The sequence below is a fragment of the Entelurus aequoreus genome, linkage group LG03 (assembly GCF_033978785.1).
Source record: "Entelurus aequoreus isolate RoL-2023_Sb linkage group LG03, RoL_Eaeq_v1.1, whole genome shotgun sequence".
NCBI classification, from domain to species: domain Eukaryota; kingdom Metazoa; phylum Chordata; class Actinopteri; order Syngnathiformes; family Syngnathidae; genus Entelurus; species Entelurus aequoreus.
The window spans coordinates 49,454,422-49,474,394 of NC_084733.1; the positions used below are offsets into that span (position 1 = coordinate 49,454,422).

General features: G+C 38.1%; 2 protein-coding genes across 4 annotated transcripts in view; one reads left to right on the forward strand and one right to left on the reverse strand.

Moving 5' to 3' along the window:
- The window catches only part of rps6kl1 (ribosomal protein S6 kinase-like 1), a 35,678-nt gene extending 26,395 nt beyond the window's left edge, over nucleotides 1–9,283 (forward strand). For all 3 annotated transcript variants that reach the window (XM_062042022.1, XM_062042023.1, XM_062042024.1), the window contains 2 exons: nucleotides 8,139–8,234; nucleotides 8,315–9,283. In XM_062042022.1, coding sequence (XP_061898006.1) covers nucleotides 8,139–8,234; nucleotides 8,315–8,425 — 207 coding nt within the window. In that variant the 3' untranslated portion in view covers nucleotides 8,426–9,283. The remainder of the gene's footprint in view (nucleotides 1–8,138; nucleotides 8,235–8,314) is intronic.
- Nucleotides 9,284–9,301: 18 nt separating this feature from the next.
- Nucleotides 9,302–19,973, reverse strand: part of dlst (dihydrolipoamide S-succinyltransferase) — a 45,242-nt gene continuing 34,570 nt past the window's right edge. Inside the window, exons 11-15 of the mRNA XM_062042028.1 lie at nucleotides 12,908–13,038; nucleotides 11,777–11,850; nucleotides 11,619–11,702; nucleotides 11,362–11,529; nucleotides 9,302–9,908 (exon numbers count right to left, since the gene is read on the reverse strand). Of these exons, the coding sequence (XP_061898012.1) occupies nucleotides 9,774–9,908; nucleotides 11,362–11,529; nucleotides 11,619–11,702; nucleotides 11,777–11,850; nucleotides 12,908–13,038 (592 nt within the window). The 3' untranslated portion in view covers nucleotides 9,302–9,773. The remainder of the gene's footprint in view (nucleotides 9,909–11,361; nucleotides 11,530–11,618; nucleotides 11,703–11,776; nucleotides 11,851–12,907; nucleotides 13,039–19,973) is intronic.

Consider the following 19,973-nt stretch of genomic DNA (forward strand, 5'->3'; position numbering starts at 1 on the left):
ACCAAATGATTCCCGAGCGCGGCCATGGCTGCTGCTCACTGCTCCCCTCACCTCCCAGGGGGTGGAGCAAGGTGATAGGTCAAATGCAGAGAGTAATTTCACCACACCTAGTGTGTGTGTGACTATCAGTGGTACTTTAACTTTAACTTTAATAGATGTATATTACAACTCCTTTGTATTAGCAAATGGGACAATGCACATTAATGGACATATAAAATGTTAATGTGTCAGATTGTGGCCAAAGGCTAATTTTTCATGCTCATTATTTTGCTGTTTTTATCTGCCACATGTGGAAAGCCGGTCCGTGAAAATAATGCATTAAACCGGTCCCTGGTAGAAAAAAGTTTGGGTAACCCTGTTGTAGAATATTGATTGGAAAATGACCAAATTTCAAAGGTCAAATCAACGTCAGGACCCAACATTGATTAAACGCCGTCAAAAAGCATGTTGTCTCAACGTTAGGTTTGAGTTGCTCAACGTCAGGATCGAATTCAACAAGTTGTCAATGTTGTTTTAATGTCTTGTGACTTTTTATCTCCTAATTATTACTTTTGATCTCATATTTTCGACTTTTCATAACTTGTAATTTTGACTTTTTGATCCCATAATTATGACGTATTTGTTTTTAGTTGCAGAAATGGGCTTCCATACTTTTAAGTTTGTGTCATATTAGCTTCTATTTTTTAGCTTGCAAGACTTACCCTCACCGTAGCAGTGTGGTGTGTTCACTTACACTCTGGACACACACACACACGCATTGACTTTAATTGGACTATTACTCTATATATGATACAACTTTATCTGGCTGTATGGTGGGTTCTTTTGCAACTGTACTTAATAAAAAAAGCACAGATGTGTGTTTAATTGTACTAAAATTGAGACATCTTTGGTGAAAATGTTCGCCTATATCAGGGGTGTCAAACTCTTTTTCACTGAGGGCCTCTGGCTTCCCTCAGAGGGCCACTTGTAATCATGAATAATTTATAAATATAAATGTCTAGGTATTCGCCTCATGATATTATTATACAATTGCCTATACCCTATAGGGTGCTGAATGTAAAAGTTCTGTCACACTTTTCTCAAATTTAGTTCATTTTCATCACATTTTAATTTTCTAAATCCAAATCTTAAATCTATATCCAAATCTAAATGTGAGCACTAAGTGTTGAATCTATAGATAAATGTTAAAGCTAAATCTAATTGTTGAATCTAAACCTAAATGTTAAATCTAAATCTGAAATCTATATCCTAAATACTAAATCTAAATGTGAGCAATAATTGAAATTTAAATCTAAATCTTAAATCTAAATCTAAATCTAAATGTGAGCACTAAATTTCTCTGTGGAGGGGGGCGTGGCCTGCAGCGAAGCGGGGTGTGCCAGGACCGGCCTCGAAGTCAGCGACAGGTGCGTAGATGGTCCACCTGGGCCTTGTTATCTAATCACCTGTCGCTCTGTATAAACAGCAACCGGGAGGAGAGACGTTGTTGGAGCTAGAGCGACAGCAATGAACGGACACTTTCTGGAAAGCAAGCGGCTGGAAAATCACAAATAAAAACTCTCTTGTAACGCTGATCCGGGCTCTCATGGCAATTCTTGGTGGTCTGGAGGACCCACGGGAGGGCAACCTCCACACTCTCATTAGGTGTAAAGATGAATATTTGTCAACCTACTTAGTGGCCTAGTGGTTTGAGTGTCCGCCCTGAGATCGGTAGGTCGTGAGTTCAAACCCTGGCCGAGTCATACCAAAGACTATAAAAATGGGACCCATTACCTCCCTGCTTGGCACTCAGCATCAAGGGTGGGAATTGGGGGTTAAATCACCAAATGATTCCTGGGTGCGGCCACCGCTGCTGCTCATTGCCATCATTGGTACTTTAACTTAATATTCCACTAACCCCAGGCCTCTTAACCGCAAAGCCACACCCACATCTCCGCCTCCTAGGGCACAACACTCCTACATCTTTCTTAACGCGGAAGAAGGAAACATGACAGATGCTTAATGACAAATTAATGCCAATAAAAATGCATATATACATTTTTTTTTAGCTCCAAACGTGTGAGTGTGCATGGTGTGTTGAGACAATTAGACACTCAAACACGTTGACGCTGCACTTCCCTGTTTGACAATGAATGGAATCGCTTCTTACACTGAGGCAGTCTGCATGATTACATCTATTTCTATTTGTGTCTTTCATCATTTCGCTGTGCTGTTACTTCATGATTGTGTCACATATGAACATTACATTGCTGTAAACCAGTGGTTCTCAACCTGTTTTCAGTGATGTACCCCGTGTGAATTTTTTTTAAATTCAAGTACCCCCTAATCAGCGCAAAGCATTTTTGGTTGAAAAAAAGAGATAAAAAAGTAAAATACAGCACTATGTCATCAGTTTCTGATTTATTAAATTGTATAACAATGCAAAATATTGCTCATTTGTAGTGGTCTTTCTTGAACTATTTGGGAAAAAAAGATATAAAAATAACTAAAAACTTGTTGAAAAATAAACAAGTGATTTAATTATAAATAAAGATTTCTACACATAGAAGTAATCATCAACTTAAAGTGCCCTCTTTGGGGATTGTAATAGAGATCCATCTGGATTCATGAACTTCGTTCTAAACATTTCTTCACAAAAAAAGAAATCTTTAACATCAATATTTATGGAACATGTTCACAAAAAAATCTAGCTGTCAACACTGAATATTGCATTGTTGCATTGTTGCATTGTAATGAATGGAATAGCCTACTTGATTAGATGTTCAGTTTATGAACTTACATTCATATTTTGTTGAAGTATTATTCAATAAATATATTTATAAAGGATTTTTGAATTGTTGCTATTTTTAGAATATTAAAAAAAAATCTCACGTACCCCTTGGCATACCTTCAAGTACCCCCAGGGGTACGCGTACCCCCATTTGAGAACCACTGCTGTAAACAACACGGTCACTCTTATATACGTTTCTGCAACGGCCAGCTGACAGATTCGCTTTAGATCGATTCTAAAGAATATGTCGAGAGCTAAATGGTAAAAAGATGATCATAGTGAGTGTGATGTCATCGTTTGGTCAAAGGTTGGGATCGGTGCGTGCCGATATGCGCCTTTTAAAATGTTAAGGTGACTTTAATCCACATCCACTGTGATCATGTTTTTACCATTTAGATCACAACATATTCTTTAGAACCGATCCAAAGTGCACATGACAGCTGGCTGCTGCATCAAACTTACTGTATATGACAGTCAGGGGCGCCGCTAGGGATTTTGGGCCCCATGAAAAGAATCTTTACAGGGCCCCCTGTATTATAATTTCATCATCATTAGGGGCCTCTCTGGGCCCCCCTCCATCATGGGCTCCTAGAATCCGTCTCCTTTACCCCCCCTTTTCGGCACCCTTGATGACAGTGATCGCGTTGTTTACAGCAATGTAATGTTCATATGTGACACAATCATGATGTAACAGCGCAGCGAAATGATGAAAGACACAAATAGGAAATAGGTGCATTCATGCAGACTGCAAGCCTCGATGTAAGAAGCAATTCCATTCATTGTCGAACGTGGAAGTGCAGCGTCAGCTGTCAATCAATCAATCAATGTTTATTTATATAGCCCTAAATCACAAGTGTCTCAAAGGGCTGCACAAGCCACAACGACATCCTCGGTACAGAGCCCACATACGGGCAAGGAAAAACTCACCCCAGTGGGACGTCGCTGTTTGAGTGTCTAATTGTCTTTATGCAACACACCATGCACAATCACACGTTTGGAGCTAATATTTAAAAAAAATATGGAACTTTATTTGCATTATTTGTCATTAAGCATCTGTCATGTTTCCTTCTTCCGCAGTAAGAAAGAAGTTGTGCACTGGGAGGCAGAAAAGTGGGCGTGGCTTTGCGGTTAAGAGGCCTCACTCAGCTTAGTGGAATATTGATATTCTATAAATATTCATCTTTACACTTGGCAAGAGATTTAGCGCTCATATGTATATTTATATTTAAGATTTATATTTAGATTGAACATTTAGGTTTAGATTTAACATTTAGCTTTCACATTTAGATATAAATTTAAGATTTAAAATTATATTTAACATTTGTGTTTGGATTTAAAAGGGAACCGCACTTTTTTGGGAATTTTGCCTATCGTTCACAATCATTATGACAGACATGACGCAGATGTATTTTTTTAATGCATTCTAAATTCGTCATTATTTGGTCAAAGCTTTGGATCGGTGCGTGACCAAAAGTCTAGCCGTTCTATTCTGCTTATAAAGGCCTACTGAAATGATTTTTTTTTAATTCAAACGGGGATAACAGATCCATTCTATGTGTCATACTTGATCATTTCGCGATATTGCCATATTTTTGCTGAAAGGATTTAGTAGAGAACATCGACGATAAAGTTCGCAACTTTTGGTCGCTGATAAAAAAAGCCTTTACCGGAAGTAGCGTGATGTCACAGGTTGAAGGGCTCCTCACATTTCCCCATTGTTTACAGCAGCAGCGAGAGCCATTCGGACCGAGAAAGCGACGATTACCCCATTAATTTGAGCCAGGATGAAAGATTCGTGGATGAGGTTACGTAAGAGTGAAGAACTAGAGTGCAGTGCAGGACGCATCTTTTTTCGCTCTGACCGTAACTTAGGTACAAGCTGGCTCATTGGATTCCACACTCTCTCCTTTTTCTATTGTGGATCACGGATTTGTATTTTAAACCACCTCGGATACTATATCCTCTTGAAAATGAGAGTCGAGAACGCGAAATGGACATTCACAGTGACTTTTATCTCCACGACAATACATCGGCGAAGCACTTTAGCTACGGAGCTAACGTGATAGCATCGGGCTTAACTGCATATAGAAACAAAAGAAATAAGCCCCTGACTGAAATCAACAATACTATTAAACCATGGAGCTGTAAATACACGGTTAATGCTTTCCAGGCTGGCGAAGGTTAACAATGCTGTTGCTAACAACGCCATTGAAGCTAACTTAGCAACAGGACCTCACAGAGCTATGCTAAAAACATTAGCTATCCACCTACGCTAGCCAGCCCTCATCTGCTCATCAACACCCGTGCTCACCTGCGTTCCAGCGATCGACGGTGCGACGAAGGACTTCACCCGATCACCGATGCGGTCGGCGGCTAGCGTCGGATAGCGCGTCTGCTATCCACCTCAAAGTCCTCCTGTTTGTGTTGCTGCAGCCAGCCGCTAATACACCGATCCCACCTACAGCTTTCTTCTTTGCAGTCTTCATTGTTCATTAAACAAATTGCAAAAGATTCACCAACACAGATGTCCAGAATACTGTGGAATTTTGAGATGAAAACAGAGCTTTTTGTATTGGATTCAATGGCGTCCGAATACTTCCGTTTCAACGATTGACGTCACGCGCATACGTCATGATACCTAGACATTTTCAACTGGAAGTTTCCCGGGAAATTTAAAATTGCACTTTATAAGTTAACCCGGCCGTATTGGCATGTGTTGCAATGTTAAGATTTCATCACTGATATATAAACTATCAGACTGCGTGGTCGGTAGTAGTGGGTTTCAGTAGGTCTTTAAAAAAACATCTAAACACATCCATTAAGGTTTTATATACACACTATTGTTATATATGTAATGTAGTAACAGGCACATTAATAATAACATGTCATATTTACAGATTTTGATCATTTTGAGTACACGTGGCACATTAATTTAAAGAACGCATCACAACGTTAGCTTTTTTTTCTTTCTTTAAAACATCACTTACTGTACAAGGTCTGCTGTCATTAGGATGCCGACTGCTAGGATGTTCATATAGAAATGACTGTTGAATGATCCTCGCAAAGAAGGGGGGCGACCAAGCGTCTTTTCGTGTCGTTCTCACCATTCCTGGGTCTAAATTGGATGTCAAAGTGTACAAACTTGTTGGAATACATCCTCAGCTTTCTTCTGTCCAGAGAAGAGGCATGATTTATGATGTACAATAAACATTCAAAGAGCAGAGAAGCGAGGAAACAGCATATACCGCTCAGTGATGTAAACATCATACGTCGCCTGACTGCATTAGCGCTTATAATAACAATATCACTAATACTTGGTTAATATTCAAGTCACAAAATGTAAATGGAGTATTGTTGGCACTTTTTGGATGGTTATGTATTGGGTTTCATGGGCGGAATAGAGGACTTCCCATTGGCTCCGCTGTAAGCAGACTTTTATTTACATTTTATTACGAGTTAGAATGCATTATAAAAAAAATAATGGTTGTGAACAATTGGCAAAATTCCGAAAAGAGTGCAGTTCCACTTTAACATTTAGGTTTAGATTTAAACTTTAGATTTAGATTCAACATTTAGGTTTAGATTTAACATTTATATTTAGATTTCAGCTTTAGGTTAAAAGTTAACATTTAGCGCTCACTTTTAAATTCAGATTTAAGATTTAGGTATAGATCTAACATTTAGATTTAGATTTAAGATTTCGATGTAACATTTAAGTTTGATTTAACATTTAGCACTCACATTTAGATTCAGATTTAAGATTTAGATTTAGGTTTAGATTGAACGTTTAGGTTTAGATTTAACATTTATATTTAAGATTTAGATTTAACAATTAGGTTTAGATTTAAGATTTAATTTAAGATTGAGATTTAAGATTTATGTTTAGATAAATAGAAGATTACGGTTTAGATCTAACATTTAGATTTACCTTTAACATTTAGATTCAGATTTAACATTTAGATATGATATTTAGAGTGAACATTTAATTTAAACTTAATTAATGTGATGACAATGAGCTAAATGTGAGAAAAGTGAGTTAAATGTGATTAAAATTAGCTAAATGTGAGCAATATATCTACTAGAAAAGTGTAACTGAACTTTTACATTCGGCAGCTCAGTTGCCACAATTCAAAACTCTGAAATGTATGGTGGTCATTACAGCATATTATTGTAAATGGGTAACGTGTGCCTCACAATACGAAGGTCCTGGATTCGATCCTGGGTTCGGGATCTTTCTGTGTGGAGTTTGCATCTTGTCCCCGTGACTGCGTGGGTTCCCTCCGGGTACTCCGGCTTCCTCCCACCTCCAAAGACATGCACCTGGGGATAGGTTGATTGGCAACACTAAATTGGCCCTAGTGTGTGAATGTGAGTGTGAATGTTGTCTGTCTATCTGTGTTGGCCCTGTGATGAGGTGGCGACTCCAGGGTGTACCCCGCTTACCGTCCATGTGCAGCTGGGATAGGCTCCAGCACCCCCCGCGACCCCAAAAGGGACAAACGGTAGAAAATGGATGGATGGATGGGTAAACAGTACTATAGTTGTTTTTTTTTTACAATAAGACTCTGGCAACTGTGTTGCCAGTTTTTGACCTTAAAATCTATTGTAATTTTTACAGTGTACACTTTGATGGATAACTTGCTTTGAAATCATGAGTCAAGCAGACATTTAGTCATTTTTTAGGAAATATATTATATTTGTAGCATTATTAAATAATTTTGGAGTTGAAAAGATATGCAATTGCATGCAGTACATGTATTTTACTCTGTCAAAATAGAAAGAACGAATACATTTTGTAAGAAAAGATCACAATACGAAGGTCGTGGGTTCAATCCTGCGCTTGGGATCTTTCTGTTTGGAGTTTGCATGTTCTCCCCGTCACCGGGTACTCCGGGTTCCTCCCAAGACATGCACCTGGGAATAGGTTGTGGCAACACTAAATTGGCCCTAGTGTGTGAATGTGAGTGTGAATGTTGTCTGTCTATCTGTGTTGGCCCTGCGATGAGGTGGTGACTCCAGGGTGTACCCCACCTTCCGCCCGAATGCAGCACCTCCCGCGACCCCGAAAGGGATAAGCGGTAGAAAATGAATGGATAAAATACTTTATTGACTCATATTATTGCAAGGCTTTCACCGGCCTCATTAAATGATGTGGCGGGCCAGATCTGGCCCCCGGGCCTTGAGTTTGACACCCGTTGCTTATCATAATGAATGTACCATGTGACAGACTTAATGCATTTCACTCATGCAATTATTCAGAATTATTATTTCAATTAAAAGTACAATGGTGGTGCTAAGCTCAAAAAACTGTCAAAATGAGATTGTGATCCTTTTCCTTTAAGCAGACATATGATTTGTTTATTATCAGCCCCTTTGGCAGCTTCACCCAGCAGGAATTACCTCCCACACACAGCTGCTCATCCCGGACCACCTGAGCACCGCATCTGCATCCCTGCTGACCGAGGTGAGGCACACATGCAGGGCCTCTTTTTTCACCACGTGCGTTTGGATTGGTCACACATGTGCCATTGATTCTACTTTCAGTTACTTCAGTTTGACGCTGGGTATCGCCTGGGGTGTGGAGGTGGAGGTGTGAGCGACATCAAGTGTCATCCGTTCTTCAGTAGCGTCTCCTGGAAAGCCCTGAGCTGCTGACTGCTTCACTCGAGGCCTCCATGAAGAACAGCATGCTCTCATGTCCACATGTCGGGTGCAGCCTGAGAGCTTGGTGACTTTGAAAGTGTATGCTTCCCAAAGAAAATAACATCACAGTAAGTGATGAAAAAAACCAATCAAGTCCAACCAACCAACAACATAAACCTAGTAAGTTATTTATTAGAGCATATCAGAATATTCTACTTTTTGATGGCTGCTTTTATGTCCATGCTGGTTTACTATCAACACCGTGTATGGAAACATTCCTTGGACCAGTCCTTCTCAAAATAGTGGGGCAGTGCCGGGGGGGGGGGGGGGCAGGGCATGCTTTTTGGCAATACCACTATATGATGAAGTGCATGTAGCACTTGGCTTCACCTTAACCACAGTGGGAGACAAGGAAAGACTGGTGTGTTTATTGTAATGTTAATAAGTTATGCAATGTCATGCACAGGTATGGTTAGAACAATTTGAAAGACAAATGAGACTGTTTATAGTCACAGTGAGTGACTTTCTTCTTCCAAGGGGGCACGTAACAGAAAATCATTGAGAAGCACTTCCTTGGACTGACTTTCTTTTCACAGCACTTCAGGCAATACATGAAATGATGTAATAGTCACAATTTTTTAACACATTCAGTGAAGTGATCATTGCCTGCAAACCAAACATGACCACAAACATATTTTGGTAGGGTTGTTGATTTTTTTACTAAATCAAATAAACCAAGCGGCACAAAGGAAAAATAACACTATATGCACAAATGTTAGTACCCATTCATAGTGTGTAAAAACAGTGTTGCATTAACATGTTCATCAAATAAAGTGCAAATTTGCCATTGGATGTTTTTGCATTGTTTTACTGAGACAAGACACAAAATTCCAGTTATGTTGATTTTATTGTTTAAAACATGTTCTTAAATAGCATAGCATAATGACAATTTTCCACATTACCACAATTCTCTAAGTGTTCTTAGCTTTGGACATATTCATTGTTTCTTGGGTTCAATACATCTTACTGTTCTCACCCAAAATTAACCAAAGGAGTTGAATCTAGTGGCCATCCCACAGTAAGATGTACATTGTCTGTAGAAAATTACATATGGTGCACATAAATGATTGAATATACTATTTTGATCTCAAAGACTAGACCTCAAAAACCTTTTTATTTTTTCAACATTACCAAACCCTTTTATGACAGCCAACCTTATATTGCACAACCCCAACTCTTTACCCGAAAACAACACAATCAAATAAATCCATGTTTTATAGTTTGGCTAATGTTCAGTGGGTGGGTACCGCCATTGGTTGAGTGAGGGGAGTTTGGTCGGTTGTTTCTGGAGCTGAGGGGATCACATGTCAAGGAGCAGCACCCTTGGGTCCTCTACCACGGTCTTAATCTTGCGCAGGAAGGTGACTGCCTCTCTTCCATCGATGAGGCGATGATCATATGTCAGGGCGACGTACATCATTGGACGGATCTCCACCTGAGCAAAAGTGGAGAAGGTGGAAATAAATAATTTAAGTAGGTCTCTGCAATGAAATAAATATAAATACAACTATATTGCTCATTGTACTATTAATGTGTTAAACTGGCGTGACACTAAGTAGAGCATCTGACAGTGTATAAATACTGTCTACTATAGGGGTGTAAAACATGTGGCAGATCATTTTCTGCTCACACTTTTTAAAATAGAATGAGTTCACTATGAATTAGATGTATTAAATATTACACTAATTGGCTTTTTGTCACCTACAATACACATCTAAGATGTGGCGGTTTTGTTCAAACAGCTTATCTTCCATCCATCCATTTTCTACCGCTTATTCCCTTCGGGGTCGCGGGAGGCGCTGGAGCCTATCTCAGCTACAATCGGGCGGAAGGCGGGGTACACCCTGGACAAGTCGCCACCTCATCACAGGGCCAACACAGATAGACAACATTCACACTCACATTCACACACACTAGGGCCAATTTAGTGTTGCCAATCAACCTATCCCCAGGTGCATGTCTTTGGAAGTGGGAGGAAGCCGGAGTACCCGGAGGGAACCCACGCAGTCACGGGGAGGACATGCAAACTCCATATTTATTGACATACATTGGATACATTTTTCAGTCAAAGCCCTCAGTGGAAAAATGTTGACACTCTTGATCTACTAGTGTGTACATTCCATATTTAAGCAAATTAAAGGGGGGGGTGTGGCACATGTGACCCCGGGGAACATGCTTTATCAGTATCATACTTTAAACCCTGCTTCAAAAATCTGTGCACTGCAAAACGTACTCATTGTAGCCATTAACCCTGAAAAAAATCAGCACAAATTGTTTTAGTCATTTTGTTTGTAGGTTAGTTTATAATATATTGGGCTCCTGAGCTAATGTTGCTGATCAATTTGAATGTATTACTATTCATTGAGTTGATTTAATTTTATAATTTTAGTATCAAATGGTTCAAGTTGGTCTGTTAAGTTTTTTAATTTCAAACAAATTGTTACACTTTACATCTTTCCTGTTGCCGACTAAAAGTCCCTCTCTCGCTCTCTGCACTGTAAAAATAATCTTTTGTCTACTGGTATCAAAATCAATGTCATGAAGTGAATTACTCAAGGCTGTAATTACCGAACCACTCTACAACTTCGTTCTAGAAATATGGCATATTTTGCATTTTCCTATCATAAAAAAAACATTTTGGACAAAAGGCCATAAAACATAAAATCTTTATATGAACAGATAGCCCTGAAGTTGTCAAAAGATTTCAAACATTGAAAGTAGGGAATTAACGGTAAACTGTATGATGATAAATGATAAAATACCAGACGGTTAGTAATACAGTTTACATTTTTACCTACCAATAATCGTCATTTACTAATGCATTTGGCCAGGCCCAAATATTGGCCCTGGCCCTATGGTTAAGAAACACTGATATAGATGACACAAACCTTGCCAGCCACAGCTACAGGCCTGTCGAAGATACCATGCATGCCTAAAATTGCAGACTGAGGTGGGTTGATGATGGGAGTGCCAAACATGGACCCAAAAACTCCGCCGTTACTGATGGTAAAGGTTCCTCCGTCCATGTCTTCAACGGCCAGCTCGTTCTTGCGGGCCTACAAATACACAGACGCATTTCATCTTTAAAATGACACTAGAAGTAGTATTATACCCCATTTTGAATGTGTATGTTAAAAATACCAACCTTTTCACCCAACATGTTGATGGTCTTCTCAATGTCGGCAAAATTCATTCCCTCTGCATTCCTGATCACTGGAACAACAAGGCCCTGAAAAAGTAGTGACATTGAAGATTTTTGTTGAGAATTTACACTCTCACACACCCTCATTTCACTCAATTTACCTTTGGTGTGGCCACAGCCACGCTGATGTCTACATAGTCTCTGTACACAATCTCTTTGGTTGTGTCATCAATTACTGGAAAATAAGGAGCACACATAATAGTCACCAACAATATTTTGGTTTTAAATATTGATATACAAAGCTTGCTTTGACAAAAAGTGAAAAAGACGATTAGAATAAAATAATAACTGTCTTGTAGACCACCACTATGTCTCTGTGGTTGTCTAAGTAGGTCAGAGTAGGAAGAAGTGCAGCAAATACATTTGGTGGCTTTGAGGTTTGGCATTAAAAGAAACCAAAGTGCCAACTTGACACCACTGAGCAGCACATGCACGAAGAAGACAGTCAACTATAACTATAGCGTGATGGCCGTCAGTCTTCTGTAGGGATGGACAACAATAGAAATGTAAACTGCTACAGATCATTTCCAGACCTTGACAAGCGATAACTGATATTTATGTATACCGGTAAATGATTACACAATATTTTATGAGAAATTTTAACAGTTGCCCAAAAATGTAGACACTGTACCAAAGAATACACAAATCTACTGTAGGTAATAGGTAGAAGTAACTTTAATTTGACACCTCCTACTTATATTCTGACCCATGCAAAAAAATTTAATCATTGTGTAGAGTAAAAAGAAGTTGACATTAAGTTAAATTTCTACTTTTCAACTATTTAAATTATTTCACTGATATACAAGTAACTAAAACATTCTCAATATGATTTCATAAAAAATGACAAAAATAAAATAGTCTGTGTAACAATATATATATATATATATATAAATGAGGCCAATAGAACTAAGCCAATACGATTCTGTGTTGCAGTTAGCAACATCTTAAACAAATTGAGTCACATCTTTTGATGATTGACAAAATAAAAATTATATTTTTCCCTGACAGTGATAACATAGTTCAATAAGGGTCTGCCCCTCAAAAGAGAACATTTAATTGTAGAAATCATGGTTCAAATAATAGAGTGCATTTTGTAGCACTAAGAAATCAAAACAGTAAGTTAACTTAAGCCTGTGTCTCCAGATGAGCCACAAAGTTAAATATAAATCGGTACTACCGGTATTGATGTGGTGTTATCGGTCAAGAATGATCTTTTGTGGTGAAGTTTGTACCAGCATTGACAGCAGGTTGGTCAGTCAGAGCGTAGGCAGCAGCCTTGACAAATGCAGACATGAAGCCTAACTTGATGTTGTGCTTCTTCAAAAAGGCGTCTTTGTAGGATTTCCTCATCTCAGAGATGTTGCTACAAGAGAAACAACAGGAACAATGATGCATTAGTGTTACATTTATTGGGTTTGCACACGCTTTCAAGTAGGGCTGCACAATTAATCGGATTTATACGTTATCACAATTTTGGCAGCATCGATTAAATGAAGGGTGATCTTTGGCGATATTAACATTTAAAAAGAAGGCTACGCTGCATATCAAATCAAGCACTTTCACAACCAACAGTCAGCCAACCACCAATTTCGACCGAAAGACAGTGGACTCTTGTGAGAGTGAGTGAGAACAGAGGTTGACAGTAGATCAGCTGTTAGCCAGTGGCTCCCGAAAATATTAGGGGAAAAAAAAAGCATTATTACATCGGTGCCCTCCCCTGCTGTGGAGTGACTAACAGGCAAGCATTTTTACCCCAGAAAACACAGTGTTCCAGGCAACCACCAGCTTGTTCCCTGAAACCCGGAAATGCTCCCGCACGATGAACCAATAAACTCTACAATGAGTTGCACGGCAAAGCTCTGTTGGTGTGCACATCCAAACAAATCATTGAGTTGTCGTGACATGTTAAGCATTATCATTGGCGTTGTCAGGCCTATTTTAGGGGGGCTCAAGCCCCCCTAAAATGTTCTTAAGCCCCCCTAAATAATTTGGTGTTAAAAAACAAAACAAAAAAAAACAACTTTTTTTTTTTTTTTTTTTTACAAATACATGCCGGAATATTTATTATAAAGTGGCCCGAATATGAGTTTAAATAAATAATAATATAACCTGTCATTATTCACTCAGTTTCCCCTCACTTCATAGCGTAAGATAGAGAGCCCCTTTAGTATCAAATGGTTCAAGTCGGTCTGTTAAGTTTTTTAATTTCAAACAAATTGTTACACTTTACTTCTGAGAAGGTGTAAATCTCGCGCCAGGCCGTACCCATATCCGCAGCAGGTCTCCAAGGTGAACAGCTAATGGACATTAGTGAAATGTCCATTCCACTTGTTCATAGAGAAAATACCCACATCACTCAAAATCCAGTCCGCATTTTCTCTGCGACCTTCCTTGCGGTCCTGCAGGTGTACGAAGCACATTAGCACACAGCACTGCAGAACAAGAACCTTGTGTCTGCAATTGTAAATAATTTAGTTTTTAAGTTTTGTGTTTCTTGTAGAATCTATATACAGTTAAAATAATGACAAAAACATCATTAAATATATTTGTTTTATTGTATTGTTACATTAATAGCTGTTGTATTATTATAGGATGGCTTGTTAAACATTTCATAGGATTTTCAGAGGGTGGAAAAACCAAGACATTTAATATCAAATGTAAAATGAATGAATACATAAAAAGAAAAAGAAAGAAAATGGTTAAAAGCCATCGTCCCGGGGAGCATTTAATTTCGTCCCGTGCATTTTTTTTACCGTCCCCGTGACGACGGGACTACGTTGATCTCTAGCCCTGGAAGTTACATTTTATTGCTTGCATTATTTGTTTCAGCATTGCACTTTCAAGATGGTCCCTCAGCTCTTTGACAGCTTTGGCTCTTTTTCAGATCAGCAGACAGTCTAAGTCTTTCTTATTTACATTATATATAAAAGTTTCTCATTTCTATTCAGACTTCCATATATATTTAATTTCCTTAACGGCTTGCCATAATATATATATATATATATATATATATATATATATATATATATATATATATATATATATATATATATATATATATATATATATATATATATATATATATATATATATATATATATATATATATATATATATATATATATATATATATATATATATATATAAATATATTATATACAAGCCAAATTATCCCGATCCAGATATTACTTTAATTCAAGTAATTAAGTAATATTTCCAGGGCTTGAATTTACAACCATTTTAGTCACATATGTGCCCAAAATGTAATCTGTGCAACTTCAAAATATTTGGGAACAAACAATTATTGTATTGTGAGCTAAAGTGGTGGCATTAGCCTCTAATTTGTGAATTAATAACATAGAGGCTAATGCCATGACTTTCATTGTGTTTCAGTGTATCTTGAAGGATCATGCAAGTAATTGTTTCTTGTTGATGCTGTAAACAAAATGTCACTGTGCAAACCCATGTTTGTTGTTGTACTGAACACACATTGAAAATAAACCCACTGAAATAATAATAATAATAACAATGATTAATTTCTAAATCTTTGTAAGCCCTTTGTGAAGTTTTGTGCTCGTGCGCTACGTTCGCTCGCATCCTGTGCATCTCCTGGAGGCTAAGCCCCCCCTGTCCTTAAAAGCTAGTGACGCCCCTGAGCATTATCAACACATCCTTTCTTTCCTCAACTGCCATTGTGTGCCTGTGACGTAAAGCTAACAATCCAAATAGAGTTATCGTCGTTCACAGAGCAGGCCACCCGCACATGTGATTAAACAAATCACATGTACACAAGTATTCACAGCCTTTGCGCAATACTTTGACTCAACTAAGATGAATGCAGAGACATCCTGGATGAAAACCAATGCTTCTCATCCAACCTGATGGAGCTTAAGAGTTGCTGCAAAGAGGAATGGCTGAAACTGCCTAAAGATGTGCCAAGCTTGTGGCATCAGATTCAAAAATACTTGAGGCTGTAATTGATGACAAAGGTGTATTGGGCAAAGGCTGTGAATACTGATTTTATTTATTTTTTAAATAAACTGGCATTAAAATTTTTTTAACAATTTCATTATCATTGTGGGTTATTGTCTGTAGAATTTTGAGAACACAAATTAATTTATTCCATTTTGTAATAAGAATATAACATAAAATGTGGAAAGAGTGAAGCGCTGTGAATACTTTCTGGATGCACTGTATATATGTGAGCACCGAGCAATACACTGTGTTCCTTGTAGTATGTGCCTTTTGTGCATAATCCATTTGTTTTCAATTGTTTGCACTTTATTATAGCACTTTGCAATGGCGTATTTATTTTTAATTAGCAGTTTGTCTTTCGTAAATTTCATTTTATTACTGATTGCTTTTAAGTTTCACTTTAAAATGAAAGCCAAGTTTACATACTGTTTGTTTAGAATAGAAAGTGCAATAAAATTTGTTTTACATAACAGTTAATAATAGCGAGTAATAATTGTGATAATCGTGGATATCATTTTGACCATAATTGTGCAGCCCTATTTTAAAACTTATATTTTAATCAATTTGTTTCATCTATTAAATTAACTTACATTAGGACTCTCTACTTTAGGTGATTGGCTACAGTGTGGTTGTCAAGTTTATGAAATGCAATGCAAGTGTAAGCCAGTGTGAGCTATCCTAACTGCACTCGGGGGGTAGGCAGCGTTCACCCTGGACTAATTGGCAACTCATCGCAGGGCTAACACAGATACACAACTCACATTTACACACCATGCTTGTTTAAAATATTTGTTATTTCTGTTTATGTGGAACTATGCAACAAACCACTGTCACAGTTAGTGAATGGAGAACTGCACTTTATGGGGAATTTCTTCTTTCACAATCATTATGAGAGACAGGAATACAAAAGTGACTCCTATTAGCTGAATCTTTCATGTGTTTTTTATCATCTTTAAAATCCTAAAAAAAACAAAACTGTGTTCTTCCATTCATTGCTACCGCTTGTCCCTTTCGGGGTCGCGGGGGGTGCTGCAGCCTATCTCAGTTGCATTTGTGTTCTTGTCTTTCATGATTGTGAATGATAGGCAAAATTACCCCCAAAAGTGCAGTTCCCTTTTCAATACTAGAGGGAATCAAAACATTTAAACTGACATAGCTTTAAAATTGTGTCATACATCGGAAGTAGGCCTTGGTGCTTACAATTTTAAGCATGTAAATAATACTTTTATCACAAACTTTGTGACCGAAAAGAGCCAAAAACATAAACACATTAAAAAAACTGTCAACTTAGTGTTTCGTTTGTACAATAGATGGTTTAAATTGATTTCGAACATGGATACAGTTACAAAATGATTAAGGCTGATTAGTCTTGTCGATTTTTGTCGATTAGTCGACAACTATAATCGTCGGCGACAAATGCTATTGTCGACAATAGTCGGGACGTCATCACTTGTGTTTTTCCGGGACAGCTCGGCCACTCGCAAAAACGTAGCCAGTGATAACATGTAAAGTTTGAGGATATTTCCTCCTATTCTTGTTAAAACATGAATACCTTGCTCATTTTGCAAAGCGGACTTTGTTTTTATGGCAGTACATTTGTGAGACGCGTGCATTTAAAAAGGAGCCATATATAAGAATTGCATATCAAGTCATTAAATGGCCCTGATATGTCAAAATAAATCATGTTCTTTTCGAATACCTCTGTAACTGATAAAAGTAATTCAGCCATGATATGCTCATTACAAAACTAGATGTACAGCCCCGAAATCTGGTTATTGTTTTCATTTTGATGTCCCACCCTCCACCGTTTTAACCAATTAGAAAGTCAGAGAGTGTGTTACATCCAGGTTGCCAGTTACGCACCACCATCTTCGTCTAGCTCAGTAGTTCTTAACCTGGGTTTGATCGAACCTTGGGGGTTCGGTGAGTCCGCCTCAGGGGTTCGGCGGAGGTCAAAACACACCCGACTCATCGTGTAAATACAAACTTCTCCCTATTGGCGTATTACGGATACGGCAACAGCTGACTGATTTGCAGGGGTGCAGTTTGTTGTGAGTTTATGCACTGTGTTGGTTTTGTTGTTTGAACAAGATGATGTTCATGCACGGTTAATTTTATGCACCAGTAAAAAAAACATGGTAACACTTTAGTATGGGGAACATATTCACCATTAATTACCGTATTTTTCGAAGTATAAGGCGCTCCGGAGTATAAGTCGCACCGGCCGAAAATGATTGTTAAAGAAGGGAAAAAACATATATAAGTCGCACTGGAGTATAAGTCGCATTTTTTGGGGAAATGTATTTGATAAAACCCAACACCAAGAATAGACATTTGAAAGGCAATTTAAAATAAATAAAGAATAGTGAACAACAGGCTGAATAAGTGTACGTTATATGACGCATGAATAATCAACTGAGAACGTGCCTGGTATGTTAACGTAATATATTATGGTAAGAGTCATTCAAATAACTATAACATATAGAACATGCTATACGTTTACCAAACAATCTGTCACTCCTAATCGCTAAATCAGATGAAATCTTGTACGTCTAGTCTCTTACGTGAATGAGCTAAATAATATTATTTGATATTTTACGGTAATGTGTTAATAATTTCACACATAAGTCGCTCCTGAGTATAAGTCGCACCCCCGGCCAAACTATGAAAAAAACTGCGACTTATAGTCCGAAAAATACGGTAGTTGCTTATTAACATGCAAATTAGTAACATATTGGCTCTTAACTAGTCATTATTAAGTACTTAATAATGCCTTATTCAGCATGGCCTTATTATAACCCTAACCCTCTAACCCTGACCCTAACCAAATAACTCTAAATTAAGTCTTTATTACTTAGAATATGTTCCCCTAGTGTCCAAATAACTCAAAATTAAGTCTTTGTTACGGTACTTAGAATATGTTCCCCATACTAAAGTGTTACCAAAAACATAACTTTGTCTTGAATTTGAAAAAAAACAAAAACGTATCTTTTTCACTAAAGAAGGGTTCGGTGAATGCGTTTATGAAACTGGTGGGGTTCGGTACCTCCAACAAGGTTAAGAACCACTGGTGTAGCTAATACTACTGGTAAAGTTACTAAACAAGTCAGAGCTTAGTAAATCCAAAAAGCCTCGTTACAATTTTCAACTTATTCATGACAAAGCCAGGAACAAAACGAGGATTTGTATCAGGGATGCCTTTGAAAGATGGAGACGATTGAAGGCGGAGATTATTTTTTTATCTGACACCAAACTTGCTAATTTCCTCCTTGATAGATAAGTCAGGCATTTACGTTTTCTTATTACTTGTAATAAATGGAAATGGACATTTTGTATGTAAACTACATTGTCCAATACAGTCTATGATCTTGTCTAACAAAGCTAGTATGTTCGTGGAACAAATGCTTAGCATGCTAGCCCGGTCAATGGGAGCATACGTATAGCCCAGTTCGATGACACATCGACATATAGGCTAACAGGGGAAATATATGCCCGTTAGCCTGTATGTCGATGTGTAATTGAACTGACAGGGCAAAATATATTTTCGACAAATAAAACCTATGTGGATATGGGTAATGTCAGTGCCTATTTTGTTCCCCAATATGCTGATACGCTGAGGAAATGGGTTCCAACATTAGCACGGCTGTCATGGCAATGTGAGACGTATGGAGACAGCCAAATCACATGATAAAATAATTCCTCATTCGTGTTTGCATATTGTGAACTACATAGGTTATATGGCAATCTGAAATGTTTGAAACAGTAGCCTATAGGCATACCTTGGTAAAACGTCTCCTCTTTAGTTTTGGGCGTACATTAGGCTGCTAAGCATGCTCTACTATAACCATTTCTAGCGTTGGTTGTAGTTCATTTTAGTCTTTGTTTTCTGATCGTACTTACAATAACCATACGATTGCCGTTTGTTGTGATATTGTACGCAGACATGACATATTTCTTCCTGAAAATAGCCTTATTTATCTGTAAAATGTGTTGGTTAGAGATTTGTTATTGACAAAACGCTTTTTTATTTAGCTATTATGGTCCCAGTACTTTAACCCCAAGTAAGAGGCAGTGGACGTTTGAAGTTCTTTGGAGTAGCCCAGTCGATTGAGCTGGATTCGGCTGCATATCTGGCAACCTCAGTCAGGGAGAGGGGTAGGGGACTACAGAATTTCGACCGTGATTGCAGTACCATCTCTGGCCAGATTCCTACCTGTGGCTCTTTTAAAGCGGAGGCATGATGTCGGACGTCTGGAGGGAGGATGCGGCCTTGCTAACTAACAGATGAAGTTGTGTGAAAAATAACTATAATTTTAGCCAAAG